This window comes from Capra hircus, chromosome 5 (genome assembly GCF_001704415.2).
Source record: "Capra hircus breed San Clemente chromosome 5, ASM170441v1, whole genome shotgun sequence".
NCBI classification, from domain to species: domain Eukaryota; kingdom Metazoa; phylum Chordata; class Mammalia; order Artiodactyla; family Bovidae; genus Capra; species Capra hircus.
Window position 1 is genome coordinate 83,500,084 of NC_030812.1, and position 13,038 is coordinate 83,513,121.

Consider the following 13,038-nt stretch of genomic DNA (forward strand, 5'->3'; position numbering starts at 1 on the left):
AATTATTTATTATATTGAATTCAAGAGTCAAAAATAGAACTAATATAACATTGTAAAGCAGCTATACACCAATTTTTTTTAAAGTTTTTTTAAAAAAGTAGGTGTATGGAGATGAAAACTAGAGCGAGCTGGGAATGACAGCTGAGGTTGGGAATTACTTTATTATTTATTACTTTATTCATTATCCAAGATAATTCTCATTAGGAGGATGGCCTCAATAGGAGGAGAGTTTAAGTGCATAGGGACAATATTATATATTCCTATCTACTTTTTATTGATTGCTTTAAAATTAATGCCTAAAAGTGTTTTCTTTCTTTTCTCCAGTAAATTTTCAAATAAATACATGCCAAAATTAAAAAAAAAATTAAGTCAAAAATAGCCAGTGGAACCTTTCATGTGAGAAGACAAGAAAGCCAAGTGGAAATGAAGAGGGTGTTCTAGGAAAAGAATGATTCATTCATTTCATTAAATGCTAAACAATGAGAAAGAGAGAAATGAGACACAGTTCCTTCTTCCAGGAATTTTCAAAGTTGTAGGAGAGGCAGACAGGGAAAGCTATCATACACAAGGGGCCAGAGTAGTAAGGGGCTGTAGAATAGATGAACGTTCTACGGAGCAGAACAGTGACTGGGCCCCATCTGGAGTGTTAAGGACGGCTTCTCCTAGGCTAGAATATTGAGCAGGTCCTTAAGGGACTAAGAGACCATTGATGCAGTATGTTCTGTGTGGGTATAAGTCCTCATTCCTCTTAGGTATATTGGTAGGAGTGGAATTTCTGGGTTGAAGCGTAAATTGATGTTCAACTGTTTAAAAACTGCCAAGCTGTTTTTCAAAAGAGCTATAACCACAACACAAGGTCCCCCATTTCTCCATATTCTTGTCACCATTTGTTATTACGTTTTTTTTTGAATTAGAGCCACCTTGGTGGGCGTGAAATGTTTTTTCATAGTTTTAATTTGTATTTCCCTAGTGAGTGGTAATGTTGAGCATCTTTTTTTATGTATTTACTATACTTTCATGTAGCTTCTTTGATGAAATGTTTATTCAAATCTTTTGCCCATTTTTAAGTTGTGTTGTGTTTTATTATTGAGTTGTAAGAGACACAAAAGACCACTTATTATATGATGGTGGTTAATGAAAATTAAGAAAAGGCAAATCTTTAAGTATATTAATAGTTTCTTGGGGCTGGTGATGCAAATGGGAATTAACTATAAATGGACATGAGAGATCTTATTGGGAGGATAATAATATTCTAAAACTGAATGATGGTGATGATTGCAAAACTGGGTAAATTGACTAAAATAATTGTATACGTAAGATAGGAGAATTTTAAAGTTCTTTAAAAAGAAAGATGAAGAGAGGTTCTCTAAAAGAGGATGGAAATGTTCTCTAGGAAGAAAGAACTGCATGTGCAGAGGCTTACAGGTATATGATGTTGTTGGGGAAGAAAAGAAAAGTGTGATTGGAAAGAAGTCTGAGAAGTAGCAAAGAAGGAAGCCAGAAATGAGAGTGAGAGCTTCATTCTGAAAGTCTTGTGACCATGCTGAGGAATCTGGGCTTGATCCTGTAGACAGGAAGAAACTCCAGTGAAGATGGTTTGTTGTTGTGATCCTATTCTCAGTGTGAAAAATCAATTTATACATATTGAAGTTAGTGGAGTAGTTTCATTCATCTTATTTTTGCAGAGGAAAAAATGGAACTAATGTCTGATTAATCCTAATTATAAAGGTAAACACTGGAAAACTGATGGCATCAGCAATGTGTCTTACAAACCGGAAGAGAGACTTATTACATTCAACCTGGAAACTTTTTGTCCTGTTACTTTAATTCAAGATGCCCATATTAATATGCCATACCAGTCATGGGAGCTAAGACCACTTGATGTGAATAAAGTACTTCTGACTGTGACTACAGTATTTACTGAACTTCAAATACAAATTAAGGTAAACCGCTGTTATAGCAAGTCATACCAAAGAGCTAAATCTCTTTGATGACTATAAGAGTGTGTGTCAAAACAGTCAATCACTGATGATTTACATATTGAAATATATCCTTTATAAATACATTGAAAATATACCTTGAGCTGTAGTTTCTAAACAAAATATTGAGTATATAGGAAATAACATGTAAAAGTAAAGTATAAGTTTGTGCCCTAAAGTTACTAGGAATAGAGCAATTGGTGAAACTCTAAGTATGGTTGCAGTATGACTTTCAAAGTTTTTGGTCCACTCTAAAGAGGCTTCCTGATCTTATCACAGGAAGACAGCACCCAGCCATTTGAAATCCCTTTTGAGTAACTCCGTTGCTACAGAGTCTGACTCTATGATTTCAATACCTGTAGACCACAAAATTTTTGTACCTTATTTTATGTTCCTGGTTATGTTGCAGTGTCTTCTAGTAGTCTATGGGAACTTGAATAGAATTTGTATCCTACTATTGAAGGAAATGGCAACCCACTCCAGTATTCTTGCTGGGAGAATCCCAGGGACAGAGGAGCCTAGTGGGCTGCCGTCTATGGGGTCGCACAGAGTCAGACACAACTGAAGCGACTTAGCAGCAGCAGCAGCATTGTGTGAAAACTGTATAACTTAATTATGTTGAATTGGTTCATGGTGCCTTTCAGGCCTACTATATCTTTCTACTTTTCTGTCTATTCTATTAATTTTTAAGAGTTTGATATTGAAATTCCAACTAAAAATCTTAATTTATCTACTTTAAAAAATGACTGACATATAGTAGGAGAATATATAACTTTGTTCTGTATTTTCCAAATCTCCTCTAAATATGTTATTATACTTTCATAATTTAAAAAAAAGGAATTACAGAGTCTGAAATTTAAAGACACAATAAGTAGATTTAGTGGTTGCCTGAGGCTGAAGTGGGGAATGGATATAAATAAGCATAAGGGATTTCACTGACGGGATGAAAATGCTCTAAAACTGATTTATGGTGATAGTTGTACCAGTCAACAAAGTTACCAAAAAAAAAAAAATCACTGAACTGTGCACTTGAAATGGGTGAATTTTATGATATATAAAATATACCTCATGAAAGTTGTTTTAAAAAAGATTTTTTTTAAAAAAAAAGATATAACCTGAAATTCTTTATGAACGTGGCAGGAAAGCTAGATCATCAGACTTGGTTTTTAAGGTCAGAGGAGAGATGTGAACTCTATGCACCTTCAGATTACCACTTTTCTAACTTTAAAACTGGATAATAATTTTGCATTATGTTAAAATTGTATACATGTAAAAAATTATGATCTTTAAAAGTTGCAACATGGCTGCTGTCAAATAGCTCTTCAACAGGAGCACATGCAGTATTCTTAGATCATGAGTTATAAAGTAGGCGACCAAAGAGATCCTTGGATTGCTCAGATGAGCCTGAGAAGAGTTGATAAACTGATTAAGGTAATATGGAAACTTTGAGGTGGACCTTTTGGATCAAGCCTAAAATATGTCTGTCCTGCATTCTAATATAGGATAATACAGGATTTTCTAAAAAAAAAAAAATAGTTGCTATTGTTCAATTGCTAAGTTGTGTCCAACTCTTTGCAACCCCAAGAACCTGTCCTTCACTATCTCCTGGAGTTTGCTCAAACTCATATATATTGAGTCGGTGATGCCATTCAACTATCTCATCCTCTGTCTCCCCCTTCTTCTCCTGCCCTCAATCTTTTCCAGTGACTTGGCCCTTCACGTCGAGTGGCCAAAGTACTGGAGCTTCAGCTTCAGTCCTTCCAATGAATATTCAGGGTTGATTTCCTTTAGGATTGACTGGTTTGATCTCTGTGCTGTCCAAGAGACTCTCAAGAATATTCTCCAACACCATAGTTGAAAAGCATCAATTCTTCAGCGCTCAGCCTTCTTTGTGGTCCCACTCTCACATCTGTACATGACTACTAGAAAAACCATAGTTGTGTATAAAGAACCTAACAGCTGGACCTGGAATTATAATGAGGTAATAATTGCTTTAACTTACTTATATAAAAGCTTTTTTCTTATTGAAACTAGGAAAACCTCTGTATGTTAGCTTCAATCAAAGTAAATAACAAAAATCATTCCACTATTTTGGAAGAAAAGTGGATGACTCCTGTTTCTTTCATTATTGCTTTGAAGAAGGCTGGATTGAATATCTTCCCTACTGGACACTCTCATCTTTATGTTGTTATAAACTATAAGGTAAGAATGAATCCTTCCAAATTTAATGTGATGGACGTTTAGAATGTTAGCAAGTATTACATTTTATGTAAATCTTAAGGTACACCAATGAATTTTCTATATTCACTTATATGAGATTATAGTTAGAAAGGAAGGAATAAATAGCAAGACTAGAAATCCAGTGATTTCTGATGACAAAGCTGACTTAAAACTCAACATTCAAAAGATTAAGATCATGGCAACCAGTCCCATCACTTCATGGCAAATAGATGGGAAAACAAAGGAAACAGTGAGAGACTTTCTTTTCTTGGGCTTGAAAATCACTGCAGGTGGTGACTGCAGCCATGAAATTAAAAGATGCTTACCCCTTGGAAGAAAAACTGTGAGCAACCTAGATGGCATATTAAAAAGCAGAGACATTACTTGGCTGACAAAGGTCCATCAGGTCAAGGCTTTTTCATGTATGGATGTGAGAGTTGGACTATAAAGAAAGCCTAGCACCGAAGAATTGATGCTTTTGAACTGTGGTGTTGAAGACTCTTGAGAGTCTGTTGGACTGCAAGGAGATCCAACCAGTCCATCCTAAAGGAAATTGGTCCTGAATATTCATTGGAAGGACTGATGCTGAAGCTGAAACTCCAATACTTTGGCCATGTGATGCAAAAACTGACTCATTTGAAAACACCCTGATGCTGGGGAAGATTGAAGGCAGGAGGAGAAGGTGACCACAGAGGATAGATGGTTGGATGGCATCACCAACTCGATGGACATGAGTTTGAGCAAGCTCCGCGAATAGGTGATGGACAAGGAAGCCTGGTGTGCTGCAGTCCCTGGGGTCACAAAGAGTCGGGCATGACTGAGTGACTGAACTAACCTGAGAAATCTAGGGTTCTCCCAAATTTAATATTCTATAGAACAATCTTCATATTGACACATGGAGCACAACCACAGATGGTCAGTTTAGTGCAGAGGTAGTCTGGGCAGCAACCCATTTTGTCCGCTTTCTTTCTTCTTCCAGAGTGCATATATGGAAGATTTCTGAAAAGAGTAAATGACTCAGCAGTTTCCCAAATGTGATAACTCAGGTGAAATTAAATACATACAAGGACCACTGATCATTAAAACCCACTTCCTCCTACTTCACAGAGTCTTCCTGTCTGCATATTGCTTCATGTAACTCATAAGTTGAGTTAAATGAGATCCTTCCATGTTAAACTCTGAGCTCCTTGAGAGTGGTGACCATTCCTTAATCAACTTTGATTCTTCTAGCACCAACCCTATTCCCAGAATACAGTAGATATTTGCCAAACATTCATGATACATAAATGAAGACAGGTGAGGTGAGGTGAAGTCGCTCAGTTGTGTCCAACTCTTTGTGACCCCATAGATTGTAGCCTACCAGGCTCCTCCGTCCATGGGATTTTCCAGGCAAGAGTACTCGAGTGGGTTGCCATTTCCTTCTCCAGAGGGTCTTCCCAACCCAGGGATCGAACCCGGGTCTCCCACATTGTAGGCAGACACTTTACTGTCTGAGCCACCAGGGAAGCAAGGGACTTCTAATCATGAAAGATGTTTTGGGCAGAAGAATTCTAAACTCAAGAACAAGCTTAATAAATAAAAGAATGCACATCAAAAAAAAAAAAGAAGAACAAGCTTAAAATATACCAGAAAATGACAATACGGGTAGACACATACTGGAGATAATCACATTATAAGAGTGTATACATATATGCATAGTGGAAAAAAATCCCACTTCAGTTTTAGTAACTCAAGTTGCCAGTTACTCTACAAATGCTGAACATCATATACTAGTCATCTTTTCAGAATATTGTATTCAAAATATTCAAGAATTTTTTTCTGAACACTTATATTCCAGATACTGTTTTAGATGCATAGGAAACATTAGTGAATGAAACAAAGGTCTCTGCCCTTGTGGAGCTTACATTCTAGAATAGAGGGAGGCAAACATCAACAACAAACATAATAAATCAAGTGAAAGAAAGAAAAGGTACAATATCAAATATGGTATAGGGGGTGAGGGGTCAATTGAGGAAAGCTTCAAGGTGGGGAATTTAGCCAAGTTGCCATTTCTGGAAGGTTATCAGCTGGAGAGAACAGTGGAAGGGGGCTGGAGGGAAAGAGTCCAGAAGGTGTGGCCTGATGTATCTGAGGATGGGAGGAACAGCAAGAAGAATGGAACAGCAAGGAGGCTGGAGCACCCAGAGCAAAGGGAGAAGAATAGGGGATGAAGTAGAGAGATAAGGGTGTGTATGGGGGATGTAAATAGCCAACTAATTGGAAAAGACCCTGATGCTAAGAAAGATTGAGGGCAGGAAGAGAAGGGGACAACAGAGGATGAGATGGTTGGATGGCATCATCAACTTAGTGGACATGAGTTTGAGCAAGCTCCAGGAGATGGTGAAGGACAGGGGAGCCTGGCATACTGCAGTTGATGGTGTTGCAAAGAGCTGGACACAACTGAGAGACTGAACAATGGGGGCTGTAATAGCACAGAGGCCCCGTGGAGCACTGTTAGGACTCTGGGTTCTGCTCTGAAAGGGGAAGCCATTGCCCCATTTTGTGAAGTCATGAGTCTGACTTAAATTATTTTTTATGTTTGATTTTTATTTTTTTTCTTTAAAAATTTTTTTAATTGTAATATAGTTGATATACAATGTTGTGTTAGTTTCTGTTGTATAGTAGTGAGTCGGTTATACATACATATACATAAACCCACTCTTTTCAGATTCTTTCCCATATAGGTCATTGCACAGCATTGTGTAGAATTCCCTGTGCTATATATCAGGTCTTTATTAGTTGTCTATTTTATATATGAAAGTGAAGTCGCTCAGTCGTGTCCGACTCTTTGCGACTCCATGGACTGTAGCCCACCAGGCTCCTCCATCCATGGAATTTTCTAGGCAAGAGTACTGGAGTGGGTTGCCATTTCCTTCTCCAGGGGATCTTCCCAACCCAGAGATCGAACCCAGGTCTCCCGCTTTGCAGGCTGATGCTTTATCATCTGAGCCACCAGGGAATCCCATTGTGGCTTTCCCTGTGGCTCAGCTGGTATAGAATCTGGCTGCAATGTGGGAGACCTGGGTTCAATCCCTGGGTTGGAAAGATCCCCTGGAGAAGGAAATGGCAACCTACTCCAGTATTCTGGCCCAGAGAATTCCATGGACTATTTTATATGTAGTAGTGTGTATATGTCAGTCCCAACCTCCCAATTCATCCCTCCCCTTCCTCTCCACGTTGGTAACCGTAAGTTTGTTTTCTATATCTGTGACTCTATTTCTGTTTTATAAATTAGTTCATTTGTACCATTTTTTAAGATTCTGTTGATAAGTGATATATGATATTTATCTCTCTCTGACTTATCTCACTTGACTTACATTTTAAATGGATCTGGGTTGAGAACAGACTAGACTGTAGGAGGTCAAGGATGGAAGGGAGACTTGAGAGGCTCTGTGATCAACTCTATTTGTTTCTCTACTGACAGCATCCTTTGGTAGAAGTGAAAGCATATCGGCAAATGGCCCTGTTAAGTTCTGCTTTTGCATTTTGTTGGAGTAAGTGGAATACAGCATGTGATTCTAAGAAAGCTATATTTCAGGTATAGTATGCAAAACCCCTTAAACTTTTGTCTTCCAAAAGAAGATAAAGTACTCAAAAGCTAAATGAATGTAGACCATGTTTTCTCCTTTTAAAAAGGTAAAAAGATTCAAAATGGAGTTGGCAAACTTCATTTTCTTTCATTTTGCCAAAAATATAAAACCAAACCATGTAAAGGTCATGCCTTCGTTGTCCATTATGGTATCAAATGCTCTTGATTTTAGGCTAGAGACCTCTTTACATCAACTGAAGAACAAATGTAAGCCTTTCATGTGAATATGTCTATGATTCATGAACTCTCTCCTCGGAGAGTAACCTTCTGGGGACATTTCCTACTGCCTGCTAAAGAAGTTGTCAAATTCTGCAAGCTGACTGATGAATATGTTAGCATAAATGAGCTACCACATTTATTTATCAATACAAGCTCCTCGAAGACAAGGTTTTATTTTTATGATTGTTATTTATTAATATGTTTGGTTATTTTTAATTTTGTTTTGTTGTTGTTATATCTCCAGGACCTGAAACAATACTTGTCACTTGAAGGCATTCAATAAATATTTTTTAAAGACTTAATATATTTTGATAAACTCCTTAAACACTAAGATATAAACAGTTTCATGCTTTTTTAAAAAAATGGGACATTAAGAATGTTTCTTTTTATCTTAGCAATTTGGGGAACTCAAGCCCTTCAAATATTGGGTTGGCCAAAAAAATTGTTCACATCATTGTTTTTCCATCATATGGAAAAACTTTGGTCACTTGATGCGAAGAGCTGACTCATTGGAAAAGACCGTGATGCTGGGAAAGATTGAGAGCAGAAGGAGAAGGGAGTGATAGAGGATGAGATGCTTGGATGCTATTACTGACTCAGTGGACATGAGTTTGAGCAAGCTCCAGGAGACAGAGAAGGACAGGGAAGCCTGGTGTGCTGGAGTTATTGGGTTATGAATAGTTGGACATGACTTAGCCACTGAACAACAACAAACGAAGTAACATACTCAACTGTCAAAATACCTAATAAAAGAGGAACTATTAACAGATTTCTCTGGTTTGTTTTTTTTTTTTTTTAGGTGAGGGAACACCTTCTTAAAGAAGAACCCACTCAGAATCCTAACTGGACCCTTTTAATGTTCAGTGGTGACAGGGCACAAAGTCTCAAGATCAATGAATCCAGTGATGCATTTTCTGAAGTCCTTAAAGAAGAAACTGAATTTCATTCCACTTTGTATCACATGGTTAAGGATTTTGCTTCTCAGGAAGCAATGAGGGCAGTTAGGCGTCCCAGCTGCCAGTTTGTTGACTCTGTGTGCCACATGCTACTCTCAACTAGGTTACTCAGCTTTTCTTAAATCCCCAGGGATAGATTTTATCCAGTATGAAGAATCAAACAACTTGGAGAAACCTCAGGTATTTCTTCAATAAAGTGTAATGAGTGAATATATTTCAAACGGGCTGTTCAGATGATCTAATCAGCATTTTATACTCAAATTTTATTTTTTAAGAATTAGGTTTTTTTTTTTCTCTTGGCCTACTGAGACTTCCAATGTTCACTGTTCATAGATTTGAATGGTTCTTTATTTCAATAAATTTTAACAAACAATAATATCTCCTCCTCAGAAAGCTCATTAAAAAAATCATATAAGCAGGCTTCCTCCCCACTGCATTTTAGTTAGGAAGGTAATCACAAAAAGAGGGAATATAAAATATCTTACAGTCATTCTGAGAACCTCTGGTTCCATTCTATAATTTCCCAGCTAAAAGTTACTAATGTACAAAGTTCAGATACTGAAACTTTAAAAATCAAGATACACACATTAGGATGTGCTGCAGTCACACGGGTGGTGGCCCGTTGTGTCGCAGTCTGGTGAATGGCCACAAGATGTGTTCTAGAGACATCCAGGGGTCCGTATCCTGTGTGGGGGCAGCGTCCACGGACTTCTGGAAAAATCGGCCTGTGAAGAAGCTCATCAACGCTGCAAATAGTACAATGAATGCCACAGAAAGCCAGAGCATCTTGTTGGCCTCTCGGATGGAAGTCTTGAGGTTTGTTGCCCAGGAAGCTAATGTATCGTAACTACAACAAAAACACATATCAGTATGCAGTAATCACAATTGTCTGTATACTAGAAACATTTCTTTTGCCAACAATAATCAAGTCGCGTATCTGCCCTACATAATTCCACCAGTGTACACGTGTACTCAGTCATTTCTGACTCTCTGCAACCCACAGACAATAGCCCACCAGGCTCCTTTGTCCATGGGATTCCCCAGGCAAGAATACTAGAGTGGGTTGCCATTTCCCACTCCAGGGGATCTTCCTGACGCAGTGATCGAATCCACGTCTCCTGCATTGGCAAGTATATTCTTTCCCACTGACACCTCCTTGTAATAAGCCACACAGTGTCATCTGTTGACACCTCCTTGTAATAAGCCACACAGTGTCATCTGTCGTCTTGGGCTTGGCCACTATCTGCTTCCCTGCTATCCCTTGTAAGTTTTTAGAATTGAAGAAATGAGGTGCTAAGAGAAAAATCTGAAAATTATATGATTTAGGCATTATTTAACTCCTAACAAGTATATTTGAGTACTAATTTCATTCTTTAAGGTAAGGCAATTTATATTCCTATGGTAGAAACAACAATGTTATTTATTGGGTTGAGCACGATTTATGTGTATGTACTTATAAGCCTGTCACTTATTCCTCATCATACCCTGGACTTTTGGTGTACTGAAATGTAAACTCTTCCTTTTAGAAGCATCCACCAAAAAAGCTCATTACAGCATCATATAAGTCTTTGAAAATAGTTAACTGTGTGTTAGGTACTGTACTAAGCATTTTACATGTGCTAATTCATTTCATCATGATAGCGAAACAATGACATAAGTACTATTATCTCCTACTTTATAGATGAAGAAATTGATGGTCAAAAACGGATGAACTTGCCTAGGTCACACAGCTAGTTAGGGAGCTAATTCGGTCATCTGGTCCCAAGGCCAAGTTCTTTACACTGTGAACTCCCTTGCCTCCTGTAGCTCATAGGTTCAGGAATAATTCTTATAGACCATATGGAGTTTGTTATTATTCATCTTAAATTTAACATTTTCCAAGATCTTTTAGTAAAGTAATTTGATTAAGATTAATGCTCCTAGACTTCCCTGGTGGCAAAGTGGTAAAGAATCCACCTGCCAATGCAGGGGACACGGATTCGATCCTCTGGTCCAGGAAAATCCCATGTGCCAAAGCAACTAAGCACCACACCTGCTGCGCCTGCGCTCTAGAGCCCACGAGCCTCAGCTGCTGAAGTCTGTGTGCCTAGAGGCCGTGTTCCACAGCAAGAGAAGCACTGGAATGAGAAGCCCGTGCGGTGCAATGAAAAGTGGCCCCAACCGCCACAACTAGAGAAAGCCTGCACACAGCAGTGAAGACCCAGTGCAACCAAAAATAAATACATTTTTAAAAGGCAAAAATAATAAAAAAGATTAATACTTCTAACCCTGCCTTACCTTTCCCCATTCCACCAAAATGATATTATTTAGCAAGTAAGTAACTTACATTGAAGACACATTCCATTTTGATGGATTAGTTTTCTTTTCAGAAAGACTTGGCTTTCTTGTCTTTTCTACTGTTTCTTCTTCTGGTGGTTCTAAGTCATCTTTAGTTCTGTAAATAAGTATTGTTTCTAAGTATTAAAGTATGGATAATGTTCTATAATTATTTATAAAATATTGCTAAGTTTTACTGTATTTTGTAAGGAAGCTTGCAGATATTTATCTTGCTTTAGAAAAATTTGATAAATAGCTAATTCTAAAAGTCAAATCACCACCTTTATATTTTTAATCATTTATAGGAATTTAATTTTTTAAAGTAACTTTGTATTTAGGAAAATAACAAATGTTTGTTGTAGAAAGTTCGGGTGCTAGCCAAAGAACAAATAAAAAGGGGAGATTTACAAAGAACATGTGTAAGTTAGTTCTCACCACTTATAATTAACCAGTGTTATTACTGTGATTTTCCATCTTTGCATGTACATGCATGTGTGTGTGTGTATGTGTGTGTATAAGTAACTACACCTTAAAAAAACAAATGTGGATGCCATTATTTCTTCTTCTGTGAATTTTTCATTCAACATACAGTAAAATTTTTCTCAGTAAGTATTCTTTTACCACATTTTTTTAACATTCTATATTAAGTAGAATGTGGATAATTAAAATTAATTTTGTTGGTTTTTCAGCAACACTAAACTGGAATAGCATTATAAAGTGTCATTTCTTCTTTCTTTAAAAAACCTTCATAATTTAAAAAGTGTTTATGAAGATAGGTTTGGTATAAAACTACTTAAAATCAATAGTATTCAGTGAACTGGGAAGTTGCAATTGGGTTGACAGTATTGAAATCATATTATTTAAAGAGGAATCCTTTGCCTGAAAAAAACTTAACTGTTTCATTGTTCATGTTCCATGTTTCATGACCACTCATGAGTCCCTAGTTAGATTTGAATTTTGGAATCCCAAGTTCATAATCCCCCACAGTGGCCAAAATGAACTGCATGTCAAAGTTTTTGTTTTTCAGTCAAACATTTATAGGGAATGCCTGTGGTAGATTTTAATTTGGTTTTAAAGAACACAAGACCCCCAACCCAGATTTCCTATAGGATTCTCAAGGTTTCAGTCTTTTGTTTGCAAAAACTTCTCAGTAGAAATCATGCCATACAAACAAAAATTTTTTAATAGATAATTTTTTTCAAGGAAACTCTTGAATTTTTTAAAACCCAGATCAGAAAATATCTATTATGTTAACTCTAAATCTTTAATAAAAGGGAATTCAGTCCATGCAATTAGGCTTCCACAATTATTTAAGGGAGAAAAAAGGCTTTGAGGGTAGGAACGATGTCTTTTTCATCTTCTAAGCTTGAGCGTAGTGTGCCTAAGATAATAGGCATGCAAGGAACGTGTATATAGTCAACATAAAATCATTTCATTAAGATCTCTACAGATGAGGAAACTGAGATCAAATGTCACCAAGGATTTTAGAGGCAGCGTTTCTTCATGTCCCTCCCTCTTACCTTCTACCTTTCACTACAGAAGTATGTTTTATTTGTTTCACTTGCCAAATATAAAGATAGCAATATAGAGTTTTGTTTTTCCTACTCTTCATTTACCTAAAGAGAAGACAGATGTATATGTAAGGCACATATATTACATATGTGCCTATAGGATATATATAAACATATACAGATATGTCTATATGTACACACACACACAT

At 37.1% G+C, this 13,038-nt stretch overlaps 2 protein-coding genes across 4 annotated transcripts in view; one reads left to right on the top strand and one right to left on the bottom strand.

Annotated features, from left to right (window-relative positions):
- The window catches only part of CASC1 (cancer susceptibility candidate 1), an 89,776-nt gene extending 80,398 nt beyond the window's left edge, over positions 1-9,378 (top strand). Inside the window, exons 12-15 of one of the 2 annotated variants that reach the window (XM_005680744.3) lie at positions 1,729-1,943; positions 4,014-4,181; positions 7,663-7,776; positions 8,846-9,378. In XM_005680744.3, coding sequence (XP_005680801.1) covers positions 1,729-1,943; positions 4,014-4,181; positions 7,663-7,776; positions 8,846-9,124 — 776 coding nt within the window. In that variant the 3' untranslated portion in view covers positions 9,125-9,378. The remainder of the gene's footprint in view (positions 1-1,728; positions 1,944-4,013; positions 4,182-7,662; positions 7,777-8,845) is intronic. The other variant, XM_005680743.3, reaches the window with a different exon arrangement.
- The window catches only part of LRMP (lymphoid restricted membrane protein), a 54,853-nt gene continuing 51,147 nt past the window's right edge, over positions 9,333-13,038 (bottom strand). For both annotated transcript variants that reach the window (XM_018048386.1, XM_018048387.1), the window contains 2 exons: positions 11,329-11,436; positions 9,333-9,849 (listed from right to left, as the gene is read on the bottom strand). In XM_018048386.1, the coding sequence (XP_017903875.1) occupies positions 9,606-9,849; positions 11,329-11,436 (352 nt within the window). In that variant the 3' untranslated portion in view covers positions 9,333-9,605. The remainder of the gene's footprint in view (positions 9,850-11,328; positions 11,437-13,038) is intronic.